This window comes from Oncorhynchus nerka, linkage group LG24 (assembly GCF_034236695.1).
Source record: "Oncorhynchus nerka isolate Pitt River linkage group LG24, Oner_Uvic_2.0, whole genome shotgun sequence".
In the NCBI taxonomy this organism is placed as follows: Eukaryota; Metazoa; Chordata; class Actinopteri; order Salmoniformes; family Salmonidae; genus Oncorhynchus; species Oncorhynchus nerka.
The window spans coordinates 82355487-82375737 of NC_088419.1; the positions used below are offsets into that span (position 1 = coordinate 82355487).

The following is a 20251-nucleotide window of genomic DNA, read 5'->3' on the forward strand; positions in this document are numbered from 1 at the left end:
AGCATCAGTCATATAGACACATTCACAGCATCAGTCATATAGACACGTTCACAGCATCAGTCATATAAACATGTTCACAGCATCAGTCATATAGACACATTCACAGCATCAGTCATATAAACACATTCACAACATCAGTCATATAAACACGTTCACAGCATCAGTCATATAGACACATTCACAGCATCAGTCATATAGACACATTCACAGCATCAGTCATATAGACACATTCACAGCATCAGTCATATAGACACGTTCACAGCATCAGTCATATAGACACGTTCACAGCATCAGTCATATAAACACGTTCACAGCATCAGTCATATAGACACGTTCACAGCATCAGTCATATAGACACGTTCACAGCATCAGTCATATAGACACGTTCACAGCATCAGTCATATAGACACGTTCACAGCATCAGTCATATAAACACGTTCACAGCATCAGTCATATAAACACGTTCACAGCATCAGTCATATAGACACGTTCACAGCATCAGTCATATAAACACGTTCACAGCATCAGTCATATAAACACGTTCACAGCATCAGTCATATAGACACGTTCACAGCATCAGTCATATAAACACATTCACAGCATCAGTCATATAGACACGTTCACAGCATCAGTCATATAAACACATTCACAGCATCAGTCATATAGACACGTTCACAGCATCAGTCATATAGACACGTTCACAGCATCAGTCATATAGACACGTTCACAGCATCAGTCATATAGACACGTTCACAGCATCAGTCATATAGACACGTTCACAGCATCAGTCATATAGACACGTTCACAGCATCAGTCATATAGACACGTTCACAGCATCAGTCATATAGACACGTTCACAGCATCAGTCATATAGACACGTTCACAGCATCAGTCATATAGACACGTTCACAGCATCAGTCATATAGACACATTCACAGCATCAGTCATATAGACACGTTCACAGCATCAGTCATATAGACACATTCACAACATAATTCATATAGACATATTCACATCATATAGCACACACTATTATTCTAAGCGACTTACTTTAATGAGATCATACTTCTATACATTTTATTCTTACTGGTCCCCAGTGGGAATTGAACCCACAACCTTGGTGTTGCCAGCACCACACTCTACCAACTGATCCACACGAAACCCTCAAGCAGGACAAGAAGATGGAAGAGAGTGTGGCCTGCCACTGTCCTCTAGTGGTGAGCATGAACAGCTTTACTCCTTCCCAGAGCCATTGACTGTTTTTACCTCAGGTATCTGACGAAAGGAAACGCCAACATAAAGTGTCTTAGTAGGACGACACCACCAGTCAGAAGAGAGTCACTGCACCTTGGCAAAGTGTCTTAGTAGGACGACACCACCAGCCAGAAGAGAGTCACTGCACCTTGGCAAAGTGTCTGGAACTCTATTGGAGGGATGCAACGCCGTTCTTACACGAGAAATTCCATCATTTGGTGTTTTGTTGATGTTGGGGGAAAACGCTGTCTCAGGCGCCGCTCCAGAATCTGCCATAAGTTTTCAATAGCGGAGGTGAATATTGGCGGCCCCCATGTACTTACCACAAATTCCTCATTTTGCTAAGTTCTCCGTATTGTACAGTGGTCTCCGTTAATCTTTTCTTTTATGGTTATTAGCATTGTTTACATGGTCTCAATTTTTGCTTCAAGACACCGCCAATTTGGAAAACTGAAAAAGTTTGTTGTGGATAGTGCTAAAACAATGACGTCATATCTGAATTCTGCCATCTTTATGCGTGTTCACCGTTGGGTTGAGATCTGGTGACTGAGACAGCAACGGCATATGGTTTACATCTTTTTCCTGCTATTCAAACTATTCAGTGACCATTTATGCCCTGTGGACGGGGTCTTCATCATCCTATGGGGGCATAACCATGGTAGCCAAAATAATGGCCTGCCCAGCATTTTTATACACTATGACCTTACTCATGACAGGATGTTAATTGCTTAATTAACTCAGTAACCACACCATGTGTGGAAGCACCAGCTTTCAATACACTTTGTATCCCTCATTTAATAAAGTGTTTCCATTATTCTGGCAGTTAGCTGTACATCAATGGCTCCCAGCTCCAGTCCTCCAGTACCTCTAACTGCACACACATTTTTGTTGTAGCCCCAGACAAACACTCTTGATTCAACTCATCAAAGGCTTGATGATTAGTTGACAAGTTGAATCAGGTATGCTTGCCCAGGGCTACAATGATAATGTGTACTGTTGGGGGACACTGCTGAACAGGATGGTAATAAATGGTTCTGCTCCTTCTGATTTACACAGACTAATCATATTTCTTTAGTCTTTACAAATCTGATTTCTACATAACACACAGTAATGTCCTAATCACCTACAGCTATTGAACACAGTAGAACCCTTCCACGATGCCATTGGCTAGATTGTGCCACTAAGAACGAAGACAGACACAGATGACGTTTGTTTGTTGTTTCTGACTTTCATCTTCTCTATTTATTTGTGCATTGCACTTATCACTTTATCAAGGGTAAACAGAACCCACAAAGAGAAACACAGAAACCACAGGAGGTTGGTGGCACCTTAATTGGGGAGGACAGGCTCATGGTAATGGTTGGAGTGGAATAAGTGGAATGGTATCAAATACATCAAACACATGGTTTCCATGTGGTTGATACCATTCCATTTGCTCCGTTCCAGCCATTGTTATGAGCCTTCCTCCCCTCAGCAGCCTCCACTGACAGAAACGGTTTACATTTTTAGTAGTAATACTTTTACAGCCGACAAGCAAACACATACAGTAGTTGTATCCAAATCGTATCACACCCTCACGTACAACAGTTTCAACAACACTCATCCACTATATAGAGAGGTTAGCGTTTTAACATTGCCCTAAGTTAGCAGATAGACAAGAGATTTCAGTCAGCTAGGGAGCTTATAGGGTTCTCTCTCTCTCTCTCTCTCTCTCACACACACACACACACACACACACACACACACACACACACACACACACACACACACACACACACACACACACACACACACACACACACACACACACACACACAGTACATACATACTACACAGCCACAGCTTCTGCCATTGGTATAGTCACCAGAGAAAGCAGAGAATACAGTGGACAGACAGTCTCTTTAGTTATATACTGGTCAGTCAGTGCTCACGTTAGTCCACAACTCAGGTGTGGCCTTTTCACAGAGGAAAGGGTTGACAACAGAGTAGGCTGGTCCTCCTATAGCTCTTCCCACCAGCCTCCTCTGGTTGACATCATCAGTATGCAGGGGATAAAACAGGGAAATGGTTGTATCAGATGAAATAGATGTGCCAGTCTACCAAATGTATTGTTTTACACAGATAAGGGTTAGAGGGGGCCTATATTAGGATCTCACAAGCTTGATAGTGGTCCAATACACTCAAGTATAGTAATGTGTTATGGAATGATGTGCCTCCATGTGTAGCAAGATAAAGTCAGTCCTGTAGTCCTTCCACTAGGTCTCCCAGTCAGTGAATGTAAAAAATATATGCTTCAAACTAATGTAAATATAAAAGCTCTCATCAATGACAGGTTGCCTTTGATCAATCAGAATTTCATTTCAAATATTTGTCATGATTTAAAAGTAAACACTTTAGAGGATACAGCAAAGGATGAATAAGACAATACACCACCTGCATGTTACTAAACATTACCCGCAATAAAATGAACGATTCTTCATTGGGAGGGACTGAATCATCTGAAATGAGCCAATAAATGAACATAATACAAAGTAAAACTGCACATAACAATGATGAAGCTTCAGCAGTTTAGTTCTTACATAAGTACAGCAGTGTGATAGGGGATACTTTCTCTGATATGGATCATATCCTTTACACACAGGTTCTTTCAGGCTGTAGACACTACATTTACAGGAGAAATTAGGGTTAAGTGCCTTGCTCAAGGGAACATCAACAGATTTTTTACCTAGTCAGGTTGGGGATTTGAGCCAGCAACCTTCCGGTTACTAGCACAACATGCTTAGCCGCAAGGCTACCTGCCACCCACTAGCAAGTGAGTGTAAAGATGAGAGTGAGTACTGTATGTTTAAAGCTGTAATCCATAGTGGTCAAACTGCCATGTCTGTTTGTGATATTACAAAGACGTTATTTCGGACATGATTGCACACTCGATAGAACAGCAGAGTTTTTTAAAACCAAGATGCTAGATGCTGGATATCTCTCTCTCTGAACTCCTCTCCTCTTTTCATAACAAATGTGCCTGGGGCGACTGGTGGCGCTGTTTCACCTAATGTGGATTCCAGCTTTAAGACTGGTAACAGACTGCAGCTGAGTTTACTCTCTGTGTTAAAGCTAAAGACATTTTGCACCTTTCTGAGACTGAGGGCAAGAAAACACAAGAAGCAACCACCGTAGGTAGTAAAGGTGGTGGTGCAACAACGAATATCCTGCCTACCTTCACCTAATATCTGTATGTCAAGTTGAGTCTCCAGGTTGTTGTCAGAACGTAAACATGTTACCCCCTGGCTTGTCTTGTTGTCTCCTAGAACTCTCCTGTGGAGTTCTGTGGAAGCACATTGATCTAAAGTGGTCATTCAAATAACATAGATAACAGTAGCTTTTCCATGAAGATAGACAACTCAGGTGGAAACTCCGTGAGATCGCTCTATATAAATTATTTGACATGGTATTTCTGAGATCACTGTGGTGTATAGACCTTACAGTCAGTGGTACAGTGCCTAATTGAATAGGCCATCCACTCCCAACACTGACTCTAGATCTTCACTTCAAAGTCACACAGGTGACTGTGACAGGAACACTGTGGTAATGCTACTGTGTGTAAAACATTGTCATCGTCTTGACAGGTGACTGACAGGAACACTGTGTTAATGCTACTGTGTGTAAAACATTGGCATCGTCTTGCTTTATATAGCACCTGGCTAACAACACTGTGACCACAGGTATGTCATTATCACCTATGTCAGGTGTTAGGTGGACAGTATCACTCTGGCGATGTCTCCATAGACAGCTGGATGACTGCATTAATTGGTTCAGGACTCTTTGCTTGGTTCAGGACTCGGACATGTAGGACAGGGTTGAACAGTTCTTGTTGGACAGTTGGACAGTTCTGCCACCAGATACATAGGTAGGTGGGTAGGCAGGTATCTTTCTGTTAGTCTGGCTATTGGAGTCTCTATGGAGTAGAGTCCACAGGACAGTGACAAGAAGAGAAGGAGGGGGGAGTCAGATCCGATGGGGGCTTCATTATTGATCACAGGGGGTCGGCAGGAACTCTTTCTCTCTCTCAGCTCAGTAGAGTGCTTTTTGTCCTTGGCTGTCAAATTCTGACCAGGCATCATTCAGTTCCATAAAAATCATCTTGGCATATTGTTCATAGGGCTGTCCAGTGGCCTGGGAGAGGAGACAAGGAGGAAAACATCAGTCAGTCACGTTGTAATTTACTGCAGTGGTGAAAAGTGTCTACTGTACAGAACCTCACTATATCATATCTGGTGTTTGTTTGCTTGTGTGTGTGTGTAGAAGAATTATACCCGTAGGGGGTACAGGGGCACTTTCCCCACACAGATTTGTCCTCTAAATGCTTATTTTCTTTCTCTGCAATACAACTAGCCATATAGTAATTGTATGACATTGTCTTTAGCCCAGATAGGTTCTCAATCTCCCAACCTCATAACTAGCTACAAAGAAGACACTTCAGGCTATCAATCAAGTTAGACAGTATATACGGTATATATGCAGCTCTGGAAAAAAGAGACCACTGCAGTATTTATAGGTGTGTGTTTGGGTAAAATTGACCATTTTGTTTTATTCTATAAACTACTGACAACATTTCTCCCAAATTCCATATAAAAATATTGTCCTTTAGAGCATTTATTTGCAGAAAATAAATAACAAAATATCACCAGTCTCAACGTCAACAAGTGAAGAGTCGACTCGGGGATGCTGGCCTTCTTTTTTATTTTTTTACATTTTATTTCACCTTTATTTAACCAGGTAGGCAAGTTGAGAACAAGTTCTCATTTACAATTGCGACCTGGCCAAGTTAAAGCATAGCAGTTCGACACATACAACGTAATTTGCAAATAAATTCATAAAAAATCCTACAATGTGATTTTCTGGATTTCTTTTTCTCATTTTGTCTGTCATAGTTGAAGTGTACCTATGGTGAAAATTACAGGCCTCTCTCATCTTTTAAGTGGGAGAACTTGCACAATTGGTGGCTGACTAAATACTTTTTTGCCCCACTGTAATTACACAGATACCGGAACTCATCTGGGGTGCCGACTGCCTCTGCATATTGAATTCAAGAGTTCCGGTATCTGTGTAAATATTTGACTCAATATTCCACAACAGAGGATACAGACAGCTCAAGAGGTATGCAGAAAAATACAAAATAGAATTAAACATAGTGATTATGGCTCTAAACTCTTAGAAAAAAAGGTTCTATGTAGATCCTAAAATGGTTATTTGGAGAACACTTTCAAGTACCATTTTAAGTTCCAGGTAGAACCCTTTTGGGTTCCATGAAAAACCCTTTCCACAGAGGGTTCTACATAGAATCCAAAAGGCTTCTAACTAAAACCAAAATAGGTTCTACCTGGAACCAAAGGGTTCTCCTATGGGGACAGGCAAACTTGAGGTGTTTAAAAAATGCTAAATTCTTCAACTTAAAGGTTGGGGGGGGGCTAGCCTCCAGTCCACCTCCCAGCTATCCTCACGCACCCTCAGAGTTTTGGTGCATGATGCCCCCTGTGTGTGTGTGTGTGTGTGTGTGTGTGTGTGTGTGTGTGTGTGTGTGTGTGTGTGTGTGTGTGTGTGTGTGTGTGTGATTGCATGAGTATGTGTGTGTGTGTGTGTGTGTGTGTGTGTGTGTGTGTGTGTGTGTGTGTGTGTGTGTGTGTGTGTGTGTGTGTGTGTGTGTGTGGTGTGTGTGTGTGTGTGTGTGTGTGTGTGTGTGTGTGTGTGTGTGTGTGTGTGTGTGTGTGTGTGTGTGTGTGTGTGTGTGTGATTGCGTGAGTATGTGTGTGTGTATGCGTGTGTATGAGGTAAGTGTAAATGTGTTACACTGTGTGTAGAGTTAACCTCTTCCTTCCCTCTCACCTTGTCTGGATGGACCACCAGCACAGCTTTACGGTAGATCTTCTTGACCTGCTCTGGGGTCACCAGGTCAGCCATGCCTACAGGCTTCCAGCGGGTCTCCCCCTCCCACAGCACCGTGTGCATGGTGGACAGCAGGGCCCGGATGTTACGCTCCTTCCCCTCGATCCAGTCCAGAATCTGGTGGTAGAGGGGGGAGAGTCTGGGCCAGATACAACACTGAGCTCACAGGGCTTCTTCAACATCTTGAGATAGCTAGCTTGTTTTTCTTAGGCTGTCAAAAGACAGTCCAACATTGGACCCTCCTCCCCCTGTAGTTATATCTTCACTACACTCTCCAACTCTCGGTCCAAGGCTAGTGATTGACCACTGTAAGACTACCTTGAGTTTCTCGGGGTCCATCTCTTTAGCCATCTCCTCCTTTCTCATCTCTGCTATTGTCCTGGGACCTTCCTTCTTTTTGGCTCCAGCAAAGCTTTGGCCAGACAGCAGGTCATCAAAGTTAGCCATTGCAACTTTGGGCTTGGTACCTGAGAGAGAGAAAGTAACATCTTCTCTCATCCACTTATAATACAGTATATGTGCAGTCATATCATGAATGACTACCAGCACAGATCACACACATGCAGGTCAGTTTCAAGTGGCACATTTGTACATTAATAGAGAGCAACAGGAGTCATTTTGGGGGGAACACAAACCAACAGTCTATCCATCCCAGTGTGATAACAACCAGTCTCCCACTGACTCACCCATGTTGGGCTGTTGTTTCCCGGCTGCATTGGGAGCAGCTCCTCCTCCCATGGCAGAGAAGCTGATGTTGTAGTTGGGTCTGTTGGAGGGGGAGGTGTGGGGCATGGAGTGGCTGGTGCTGGGCTTGGCCTGTGGGGATGGACCACCCTTACCCTGGGGTTGGGGCTGCCACCCTGGCTGCCCTCCAACACCACCACCACCGGGCTTCCAGGAGGGGAGGCCTGTGTTGGCCTGCCAGCCCCCACCGTGCTGGGGTGAGGGAGGAGGCCGTGAGGGGGAGCCCATGGGGGGGAAGGCAGGGGTGGTGCCTGTAGGGGTGGTGGGCTTACTGGAGAACCCAGATCCTCCTATAGAGAGAGATGTAAGTGGAGTGTTTACAGAAACTGTAACTCAACTATCATAACATAACATGACATGACATGACATAACCAGAGGAGGCTGGGGGAGGATATATAGGAGGGCAGGCCCATTGTAATGGCTGGAATGGAATCAATTAAACTATATCAAACACATCAAACACATGGAAACCACGTTTGACTCCGTTCCATTGATTCCATTCCAGCTATTACAATGAGCTCGTCCTCCTATAGCTCCTCCCAACAGCCTCCCCTGGACGTAACATATTTAAAGCATCAGTTAGAACAGTACTTAAAGCCTTCACTGACCTCCCAGACTTCCCCCAAGGTTTCCGATGTCAGCAAAGGGGTCCAGAGTGTTGGGTTTGGCCTGGTGTGTGGGAGTGTTGTTGACCGACCCAGTAGGACTGGTACTGGCTGACTTGCTGCCCATACTGAAACCACCTCCTCACACAGAACACACAATAACACAGTTGAAATACTATACAATACTTTCTTTTATTTAGCCTTTATATTACCAGGAAGGTCAATTAAGAGCACATTCTTATTTCCAAAGAAGTAGGCACTGTAGTTCTATAAATATGATTCTCATAAGATTTAGATGCACTACTGTTCCACTGGATGTCATAAGGTGAATGCACCAATTTGTAAGTCGCTCTGGATAAGAGCGTCTGCTAAATGACTTAAATGTAAATGTAAATGTCATAAGCACCAACAGAGGTCCCTATTTAGTCCCTTCTGATATTACACACGCTTGCTTGCTCCTGGCAGCACAGTATGCTGGATGATGGCATGCCATAGCTCTCTGTTGCTCCTGGCAGCACAGTATGCTGGATGATGGCATGCCATAGCTCTCTGTTGCTCCTGGCAGCACAGTACGCTGGATGATGGCATGCCATAGCTCTCTGTTGCCCCTGGCAGCACAGTATGCTGGATGATGGCATGCCATAGCTCTCTGTTGCCCCTGGCAGCACAGTATGCTGGATGATGGCATGCCATAGCTCTCTGTTGCCCCTGGCAGCACAGTACGCTGGATGATGGCATGCCATAGCTCTCTGTTGCCCCTGGCAGCACAGTATGCTGGATGATGGCATGCCATAGCTCTCTGTTGCTCCTGGCAGCACAGTATGCTGGATGATGGCATGCCATAGCTCTCTGTTGCTCCTGGCAGCACAGTATGCTGGATGATGGCATGCCATAGCTCTCTGTTGCTCCTGGCAGCACAGTATGCTGGATGATGGCATGCCATAGCTCTCTGTTGCCCCTGGCAGCACAGTACGCTGGATGATGGCATGCCATAGCTCTCTGTTGCTCCTGGCAGCACAGTACGCTGGATGATGGCATGCCATAGCTCTCTGTTGCTCCTGGCAGCACAGTACGCTGGATGATGGCATGCCATAGCTCTCTGTTGCTCCTGGCAGCACAGTATGCTGGATGATGGCATGCCATAGCTCTCTGTTGCTCCTGGCAGCACAGTATGCTGGATGATGGCATGCCATAGCTCTCTGTTGCTCCTGGCAGCACAGTACGCTGGATGATGGCATGCCATAGCTCTCTGTTGCTCCTGGCAGCACAGTATGCTGGATGATGGCATGCCATAGCTCTCTGTTGCCCCTGGCAGCACAGTATGCTGGATGATGGCATGCCATAGCTCTCTGTTGCCCCTGGCAGCACAGTATGCTGGATGATGGCATGCCATAGCTCTCTGTTGCCCCTGGCAGCACAGTACGCTGGATGATGGCATGCCATAGCTCTCTGTTGCCCCTGGCAGCACAGTATGCTGGATGATGGCATGCCATAGCTCTCTGTTGCTCCTGGCAGCACAGTATGCTGGATGATGGCATGCCATAGCTCTCTGTTGCCCCTGGCAGCACAGTATGCTGGATGATGGCATGCCATAGCTCTCTGTTGCCCCTGGCAGCACAGTATGCTGGATGATGGCATGCCATAGCTCTCTGTTGCCCCTGGCAGCACAGTATGCTGGATGATGGCATGCCATAGCTCTCTGTTGCCCCTGGCAGCACAGTATGCTGGATGATGGCATGCCATAGCTCTCTGTTGCTCCTGGCAGCACAGTATGCTGGATGATGGCATGCCATAGCTCTCTGTTGCTCATGGCAGCACAGTATGCTGGATGATGGCATGCCATAGCTCTCTGTTGCTCCTGGCAGCACAGTATGCTGGATGATGGCATGCCATAGCTCTCTGTTGCTCCTGGCAGCACAGTATGCTGGATGATGGCATGCCATAGCTCTCTGTTGCCCATGGCAGCACAGTATGCTGGATGATGGCATGCCATAGCTCTCTGTTGCTCCTGGCAGCACAGTATGCTGGATGATGGCATGCCATAGCTCTCTGTTGCTCCTGGCAGCACAGTATGCTGGATGATGGCATGCCATAGCTCTCTGTTGCTCCTGGCAGCACAGTACGCTGGATGATGGCATGCCATAGCTCTCTGTTGCCCCTGGCAGCACAGTATGCTGGATGATGGCATGCCATAGCTCTCTGTTGCTCCTGGCAGCACAGTATGCTGGATGATGGCATGCCATAGCTCTCTGTTGCTCCTGGCAGCACAGTACGCTGGATGATGGCATGCCATAGCTCTCTGTTGCTCGTGGCAGCTGGTTGTTCCTCTGTTCTCAGACCCCTGTCTCTGCAGATGTTGTTCATGAATGTTACACAGGAGTAGAACTTACCTGGAGCTGCAGGTTTGTTCCAGTCCCATCCTCCCATGGTGTTGGGAGGCTGCTGAATGGTGACTACAGGGGTGGTGGGTGGGACTGGGGAGCTGTGGCCTATCAGAACACAGAAACATCAGTGACAGACCTCACAAACAATGGGAGGAAGGAGATATGAAATCATGCAAATTATGACCACATTATCACCAATGACCATAGTGTTGGATACTATCTGACTTGAATTCCCTTTGAGCTACTGAATTGAGCCCCTCTGTTTGTAATTGTATAATTAGCATAGCAGTAGTCATTATCATTGGTATATGTGCATTGTATTCAGACAGAGTGAAAGTACAAAGGGAGCATGTCTCTGAGTGTAAGAACGATTCTATAAGGGCTGAATAGGAGCCATGTGTCTGGGGTTAGAGCTGACAGATCATAATTACTGTTCTATAACGCTGTCTAATATATTTACTGTTTTATATAGTTATATACTCTTATATACAGTTTTGATGTATTCTTAGAGATTGAAAGTAATGTTAGGTTTAAGCTCTTTGTGTATGAGAAGTGTAATTACAGTATTTAGTGGACTGCAATGGACTGTAGGAATGTGTACTCCCAAGAACTCAAGGCCTCTCCTGACTGATAAGAAGTCCTGTGAAAGGAACGGAGGAGCACGAAGGTTCCAGACTCAGGCTGGGCCACTATAACACCTGACTGATAAGAAGTCCTGTGAAAGGAACGGAGGAGCACGAAGGTTCCAGACTCAGGCTGGGCCACTATAACACCTGACTGATAAGAAGTCCTGTGAAAGGAACGGAGGAGCACGAAGGTTCCAGACTCAGGCTGGGCCACTATAACACCTCATTTGAGTCAATTGGATGTGTACCTGTGGAATTATTTCAAGGCCTACCTTCAAACTCAGTGCCTCTTTGATTGACATCATGGGAAAATCAAAATAAATCAGTCATGACCTCAGAAAAGAAATTGTAGACCCCCACATCCTTGGGAGCAATTTCCAAATGCCTGAAGGTACCACGTTCATCTGTACAAACAATAGTACGCAAGTATAAACACCATGGGACCACGCAGCCGTCATACCGCTCAGGAAGAAGATAGATGCGTTCTGTCTCCTAGAGATGAACGTACATTGGTGCGAAAAGTGCAAATCAATCCCAGACCAAAAGCAAAGAACCTTGTGAAGATGCTGGAGGAAACAGGTACAAATGTATCTATATCCACAGTAAAACAAGTCCTATATCAACTCAGCAGGGAAGAAGCCACTGCTCCAAAACTGCCATAAAAAAAGCCAGATTAAGGTTTGCAACTGCACATGGGGACAAAGATCGTACTTTTTTGAGAAATGTCCTCTGGTCTGATAAAACAAAAATAGAACTGTTTGGCCATAATGACCATCGTTATGTTTGGAGGAAAAAGGGGGAGGCTTGCAAGCAAAAGAACACCATCCGAACTGTGAAGCACAGGGGTGGCAGCATCATGTTGTGGATGTGCTTTGCTGCAGGAGGGACTGGTGCACTTCACAAAATAGATGGCATCATGAGAAAGTAAAATTATGTGGATATATTGAAACAAGATCTCAAGACATCAGTCAAATGGGTCTTTCAAATGGACAATGACCCCAAGCATACTTCCAAAGTTGTGGTAAAATGGCTTAAGGACAACAAAGTCAAGGCATTGGAGTGGCCATCACAAAGCCCTGACCTCAATCCTATAGAAAATGTGTGGACATAACTGAAAATGCGTGTGCGAGCAAGGAGGCCTACAAACCTGACTCAGATACACCAGCTCTATCAGGAGGAATGGGCCAAAATTCCCCCAACCTATAGTGGGAAGCTTGTGGAAGGCTACCCAAAACATTTGACCCAAGTCAAACAATTTAAAGGCAATGCTACCAAATACTAATTGAGTGTATGTAAACTTCTAACCCACTGGGAATGTGATGAAAGAATAAAAGCTGAAATAAATCATTCTCTCTACTATTATTCTGACATTTCACATTCTTAAAATAAATTGACAATACTAGCTGACATAAACCAGCGAATTTTTACAAGGATTAAATGTCAGGAATTGAGAAACTGAGTTTAAATGTATTTGGCTAAGGTGTATGTAAACTTCCGACTTCAACTGTATCAGTGTAAAGACAGCAGTTGTATTGTGGATAGTGGATACAGTAAAACGTTAGTGGAAAGATATCAGCGTAAAGACAGCAGTCACATAGTGGATAGTGGAAAGAGTGAAACGTTAATTGGTAGACAGATGCAGTCTGGTCATGCATTACACATGCCAGTGTTCTGCATGGTGGGGGATAGAGAGTGAGCTGCATGCAGGAGGGGGCCAGGCTGCCCCAGGTTACCAAGATTACCTGCTGGACCCAGGAAGGACCCCATCAGTTCCTGGGGCTTGGGCATCGGACCCGCCCCAAACGGATCCAACGCTGGGTGGACAGAGAGAAAAGCATAAACCATTACTTTACTATTCAATTCAATACATTTTATTAATCTCCGACAGGCAATTAATTCTGGCAGTCATAGGATACGCATAGATTAACATACTATGTACACATCTGTGTTAAAATGACTTTGTAAAAAAACAGACAAATGAACCTGAATTGAGTTGATCAGTAACTATGGCTATATGGTGTTATAGTAATAATTGACTACATACCTGGATAGGGGCAGGGGAGGGTGGATGGAGGGGCTATTTTCTGTGGGGTGGACTGGGCCGAAGTGGGCCCACTCCCTGTCTGGGGGGAGGCCCCAAACAGGTCCCCCAGGAGGTCCGTGGTGGTGTTGGTGGTCGGGGGCTGGGGCAAGGGGCATGGGGTGTTCACTGCCACCCCATCCAGGCCCAGGAGGTCCACCTCTTCTGGGGGAGGAGGAGGAGCAGCGGGGGGGGCGTGGGGCTGCTCGGGTCTCTTGGGGCCCCTGGTACCAGTCTGAGCCCCTCCAGGTCTCTCTCCGCTAGCGTGGCTTTGCTGGCTGGAAAGGGACAGCATCTCGTCATCAGACGGCTCGCTGTCCTCCCCGTGAGTACGACTGTCCAGACCACCTTGGGACCGGCTTGGCTCTACATGGGAGGGGGTAGGTAACATAAGGAAAACTTGGTCTTGATTTAGTAAATAGGTTTGCTTCCCACAAAATATTTGACAGGAGAACAGGAGATATTTTGCTAAGTTATAGGTATCAGTATTGCTAGCCACCACAGCAGCGTGACAAAGCTAAACTAACACATACGTGCTGTACATCACCCAGGGGAAACTGCCTCGAACAATGTGCTGACTTCCTCTAACTACAGCAGCTAGTATCTTTACTGGTCTGTGGTCTCCTCTAGTCTAGACCTACCCTCCAAGTCCAGTCCCTCCATCTCATCTTGGGAGGAGAGAATGAGACCAACGTTAGAGTAAAAAAGACTGTTCAACAGCAGCTCTCATTAGTGGTGACCATATCAGTATCTGTGTGTGTTTAGCTGTCTGTGTGCATAGTTTCTATGTGTGTGCCTTGGTCCATCTGGGCATTGGAGTGTGTGGACCTCTGTGTGGACCTCTGTGTCAGTGCATGTATCTGTGCCTGTGTACCAACATGTACGTGCCCATCTGTGTCCGTTTGTATGCGTATGCGTGCATGTGTGTATGAGTGTGTGCATCTGTGTGTACATATTTGCCTGTGTGTGTCTGTGTGTGTTTGTGTGTGTGTCCATCTGTCCTGTATGCCTCTGCATGTGTGCTTGTATGTTGACCTCCCCTCTGCCCTACCTGCTATGGCCAGTGCGTCCTGGTGTTCCTGGTGACAGGAGAACAGTACGTTGGGGATCAGGTCTTTATTAGGGAACTGTTCCCAGGGAGGGGTCAGGTCCTTCTGCTTGTCAGTGCTCTCCACCTCGATGTCCACCAACACATGGAACAACTGAGGGTACTTCTCTGGAGAGTCACACGCATCCAGCTCCGGCCTAGACAGGTGTGAGTGTGTGTGTGTGTGTCAGACAAATAGTTAGTTGGTTCTCCAATCACTATTTCAAAAAAGAGCCATGTTCCATATCATGACGTACACCAACATGTAAACATGATATAGTATTTCACATTCACGTGGTAATACTTCACATATGTACTGTACAGATATTATATGAGAGAGGGACTCACTTCGTAAACTTTAACACAGTGGTCCCTGGAGCAATGAAGCCTGTGTGGAACTGGATCTGGAATATCTGGGTGTTGGACACCTGCAAACACCAACAAGCAATCACATAGATAGATTCAGGAATCACATAGATTCAGGAATCACATAGATTCAGGAAGTACATAGATTCAGGAAGCACATAGATTCAGGAAGCACATAGATAGATTCAGGAATCACATAGATTCAGGAATCACATAGATTCAGGAAGCAGATATATTCAGGAAGCACATAGATTCAGGAAGCACATAGATTCAGGAAGCACATAGATAGATTCAGGAATCACATAGATTCAGGAAGCACATAGATAGATTCAGGAATCACATAGATTCAGGAAGCACATAGATTCAGGAAGCACATAGATTCAGGAAGCACATAGATAGATTCAGGAAGCACATAGATTCAGGAAGCACATAGATTCAGGAAGCACATAGATTCAGGAAGCACATAGATTCAGGAAGCACATAGATAGATTCAGGAAGCACATAGATTCAGGAAGCACATAGATTCAGGAAGCACATAGATTCAGGAAGCACATAGATAGATTCAGGAAGCACATAGATTCAGGAAGCACATAGATTCAGGAAGCACATAGATTTCACATAGATTCAGGAAGCACATAGATTCAGGAAGCACATAGATTCAGGAAGCACATAGATTCAGGAAGCACATAGATAGATTCAGGAATCACATAGATTCAGGAAGCACATAGATAGATTCAGGAATCAAATAGATTCAGGAAGCACATAGATTCAGGAAGCACATAGATTCAGGAAGCACATAGATAGATTCAGGAAGCACATAGATTCAGGAAGCACATAGATTCAGGAAGCACATAGATTCAGGAAGCACATAGATAGATTCAGGAAGCACATAGATTCAGGAAGCACATAGATTCAGGAAGCACATAGATTCAGGAAGCACATAGATTCAGGAAGCACATAGATAGATTCAGGAATCACATAGATTCAGGAATCACATAGATTCAGGAAGCACATAGATTCAGGAAGCACATAGATTCAGGAAGCACATAGATTCAGGAAGCATATATATTCAGGAAGCATATAGATTCAGGAAGCACATAGATTCAGGAAGCATATAGATTCAGGAAGCACATAGATTCAGGAAGCACATAGATTCAGGAAGCACATAGATTCAGGAAGCACATAGATTCAGGAAGCACATAGATTCAGGAAGCACATAGATAGATTCAAACAATTACACTGTGGAAATTTATGATCGTAAGGGAAGGAGATTCCATCTAGATTTTAATTTAGTCTGTGCTGTGTTTATGTTCATTCAGGGCACACAATGTACATCAATGTGTTAGTGTGACAGTATCTCCCAGAGAGCGATCTCTGACTGTAAATAACGAGGTATCAGGACATGGTCCCATACAATCAGAGCTAACAGAATCTCTCATAGCATAACATATCATAATCTGTGTGTGCGTCAGTGTTATGTTAGCATGCTAGACTAGCCATATGCTATACTTTGGCCTGCTTGTGTCAGTGTTGTCTTAGCATGTTAGGCTAGCCCCATGCTGTACCTTGGCCTGCTTGTGTCAGTGTTGTCTTAGCATGTTAGGCTAGCCCCATGCTGTACCTTGGCCTGCTTGTGTCAGTGTTGTCTTAGCATGTTAGGCTAGCCCCATGCTGTACCTTGGCCTGCTTGTGTCAGTGTTGTCTTAGCATGTTAGGCTAGCCCCATGCTGTACCTTGGCCTGCAGTCGTCCTCCGATGGTGTTCCTCATATGATAGACAGAAATGACCACATCACCCTGGACATTCACACCTAGAGGGAAGACAACCTTCCCCTCCTGGACCCTGTGCTCTCTGAGAGGGGGAGGGTGAGAGAGACAGACAAGCAGAAAGGAGAAGGAGAAAAAGAGAAAGGTATTCAGAGATGGTGTCATACAGTGCACTCGGAAAGTATTCAGACCCCTTTTGTTGTTCATTAGTTTACTCCAATTAGTGGAGGGGTGGTAGGGTTAGTGGTAAATAAGAAAGGAAAAAATATAAAGTATGTGTACAGTGGGGAGAACAAGTATTTGATACACTGCCGATTTTGCAGGTTCTCCTACTTACAAAGCATGTAGAGGGCTGTACTTTATATCATAGGTACACTTCAACTGTGAGAGACGGAATCTAAAAAAAAAATCCAGAAAAACACATTGTATGATTTTTAAGTAATTAATTTGCATTTTATTGCATGACATAAGTATTTGATACATCAGGAAAGCAGAACTTAACATTTGGTACAGAAACCTTTGTTTGCAATTATAGAGATCATACGTTTCCTGTAGTTCTTGACCAGGTTTGTACACACTGCAGCAGGGATTTTGGCCCACTCTTCCATACAGACCTTCTCCAGATCCTTCAGGTTTCGGGGCTGTCGCTGGGCAATACGGACTTTCAGCTCCCTCCAAAGATGTTCTATTGGGTTCAGGTCTGGAGACTGGCTAGGCCACTCCAGGACCTTGAGATGCTTCTTACGGAGCCACTCCTTAGTTGCCCTGGCTGTGTGTTTCGGGTCGTTGTCATGCTGGAAGACCCAGCCACGACCCATCTTCAATGCTCTTACTGAGGGAAGGAGATTGTTGGCCAAGATCCCGTGATATATGGCCCCATCCATCCTCCCCTCAATACGTGGCAGTCGTCCTGTCCCCTTTGCAGAAAAGCATCCCCAAAGAATGATGTTTCCCCCTTCATGCTTCACGGTTGTTCTTGGGGTTGTACTCATCCTTCTTCTTCCTCCAAACACGGCGAGTGGAGTTTAGACCAAAAAGCTTAGACCAGGCCACATGACCTTCTCCCATTCCTCCTCTGGATCATCCAGATGGTCATTGGCAAACTTCAGATGGGCCTGGACATGCGCTGGCTTGAGCAGGGGGACGTTGCGTGCGCTGCAGGATTTTAATCCATGACGGCGAAGTGTGTTACTAATGGTTTTCTTTGAGACTGTGGTCCCAGCTCTCTTCAGGTCATTGACCAGGTCCTGCCGTGTAGTTCTGGGCTGATCCCTCACCTTCCTCATGATCATTGATGCCCCACAAGGTGAGATCTTGCATGGAGCCCCAGACCGAGGGTGATTGACCGTCATCTTGAACTAACAGGTCTGTGAGAGACGGAATTCTTTCTGGTTGGTAGGTGATCAAATACTTATGTCATGTAATAAAATGCAAATGAATTACTTAAAAATCATACAATGTGATTTTCTGGATTTTTGTTTTAGATTCCATCTCACAGTTGAAGTGTACCTATGATAAAAATGTCAGACCTCTACATGCTTTGTAAGTAGGAAAACCTGCAAAATCAGCAGTGAATCAAATACTTGTTCTCCCCACTGTATACAGTTGAAGTCGGGAGTTTACATACACCTTATGTAAATACATTTAAACTCAGTTTTTCACAATTCCTGACATTTAATCCCAGTACAAATTCCCTGTTTTAGGTCAGTTAGGGTCATCACTTTATTTTAAGAATGTGAAATGTCAGAATAATAGTAGAGAGAATTATTTATTTCAGCTTTTATTCTTTCATCACATTCCCAGTGGGTCAGAAGTTGACATACACTCAATTAGTATTTGGTAGCATTGCCTTTAAATTGTTTAACTTGGGTCAAACGTTTCGGGTAGCCTTCCACAAGCTTCCCACAATAAGTTGGGTGAATTTGGTCCATTCCTCGTTGACAGAGCTGGTGTAACTGAGTCAGGTTTGTAGGCCTCCTTGCTTGCACACGCCTTTTCAGTTCTGCCCACACATTTTCAATGGGATAGAGGTCAGTGCTTTGTGATGGCCACTCCAATACCTTGACTTTGTTGTCCTTAAGCCATTTTACCACAACTTTGGAAATATGCTTGGGGTCATTGTCCATTTGGAGGACCCATTTGCGACCAAGTTTTAACTTCCTGACTGATGTCTTGAGATGTTGCTTCAATATATCCACATAATTTTACTTTCTCATGATGCCATCTATTTTGTGAAGTGCACCAGTCCCTCCTACAGCAAAGCACCCCCATGACATGATGCTGCCACCCCTGTGCTTCACGGTTGGGATGGTGTTCTTTGGCTTGCAAGCCTCCCCCTTTTTCCTCCAAACATAACGATAGTAATTATGGCCAAACAATTCTATTTTTGTTTCATCCGACCAGATGACATTTCTTCAAAAGTACAATCTTTGTCCCCATGTGCAGTTGCAAACCGTAGTCTGGCTTTTTTATGGCAGTATTGGAGTAGTGGCTTCTTCCCTGAAGAGCGGCCTTTCAGGTTACTTTTGTACCTGTTTCCTCCAGCATCTTCACAAGGTCCTTTGCTGTTGTTCTGGAATTGATTTGCACTTTTCGCATCAAAGTACGTTAATCTCTAGGAGACAGAACTCGTCTCCTTCCTGAGCGGTATGACAACCATGGTGTTTATACTTGCGTACTACTGTTTGTAAAGATGAACGTGGTACCTTCAGGTGTTTGGAAATTGCTCCCAAGGATGAACCAAACTTGTGGAGGTCGACATTTTTTTTCTGAGATCTTGGCAGATTTCTTTTGATTTTCCCATGATGTCAAGCAAAGAGGCACTGAGTTTGAAGGTAGGCCTTAAAACACATACACAGGTACACCTCCAATTGATTCAAATGATGTTAATTAGCCTATCAGAAGCATCTAAAGTCATGACATCATTTTCTGGAATTTTCCAAGCTGTTTAAAGGCACAGTTAACTTAGTGTATGTAAACTTCTGACCCGCTGAAATTGTGATACAGTGAATTATGAGTGAAATAATCTGTCTGTAAACAATTGTTGGAAAAATGACTTGTGTCATGCACAAAGTAGATGTCCTAACCGACTTGCCAAAACTATAGTTTGTTAACAAGAAATTTGTGGAGTGGTTGAAAAACAAGTTTTAATGACTCCAACCTAAGTGTATGTAAACTTCTCACTTCAACTGTATATACACTACTGTTCAAAAGTTTGCACATTTTTTATCCATGAAAATAACATCAAATTGATCAGAAATACAGTGCAGACATTGTTAATGTTGTAAATTGCTATTGTAGCTGGAAATGGCAGAATTTTTATGGAATATCTACATAGGCGCACAGAGGTCCATTATTAGCAACCATCACTCCTGTGTTCCAATGGCACTTTGTGTTAGC

At 44.6% G+C, this 20251-nt stretch overlaps 1 protein-coding gene across 5 annotated transcripts in view; it reads right to left on the bottom strand.

Annotated features, from left to right (window-relative positions):
* Positions 1 to 2462: 2462 nt before the first annotated feature.
* Positions 2463 to 20251, bottom strand: part of dnajc6 (DnaJ (Hsp40) homolog, subfamily C, member 6) — a 72284-nt gene continuing 54495 nt past the window's right edge. For 2 of the 5 annotated variants that reach the window (XM_065009210.1, XM_065009206.1), the window contains 12 exons: positions 16820 to 16937; positions 15069 to 15148; positions 14685 to 14878; positions 14275 to 14301; positions 13598 to 13999; positions 13296 to 13367; positions 10934 to 11032; positions 8547 to 8684; positions 7881 to 8228; positions 7513 to 7661; positions 7135 to 7311; positions 2463 to 5424 (listed from right to left, as the gene is read on the bottom strand). In XM_065009210.1, the coding sequence (XP_064865282.1) occupies positions 5323 to 5424; positions 7135 to 7311; positions 7513 to 7661; positions 7881 to 8228; positions 8547 to 8684; positions 10934 to 11032; positions 13296 to 13367; positions 13598 to 13999; positions 14275 to 14301; positions 14685 to 14878; positions 15069 to 15148; positions 16820 to 16937 (1906 nt within the window). In that variant the 3' untranslated portion in view covers positions 2463 to 5322. The remainder of the gene's footprint in view (positions 5425 to 7134; positions 7312 to 7512; positions 7662 to 7880; positions 8229 to 8546; positions 8685 to 10933; positions 11033 to 13295; positions 13368 to 13597; positions 14000 to 14274; positions 14302 to 14684; positions 14879 to 15068; positions 15149 to 16819; positions 16938 to 20251) is intronic. The other 3 variants (XM_065009209.1, XM_065009208.1, XM_065009207.1) reach the window with 2 other exon arrangements.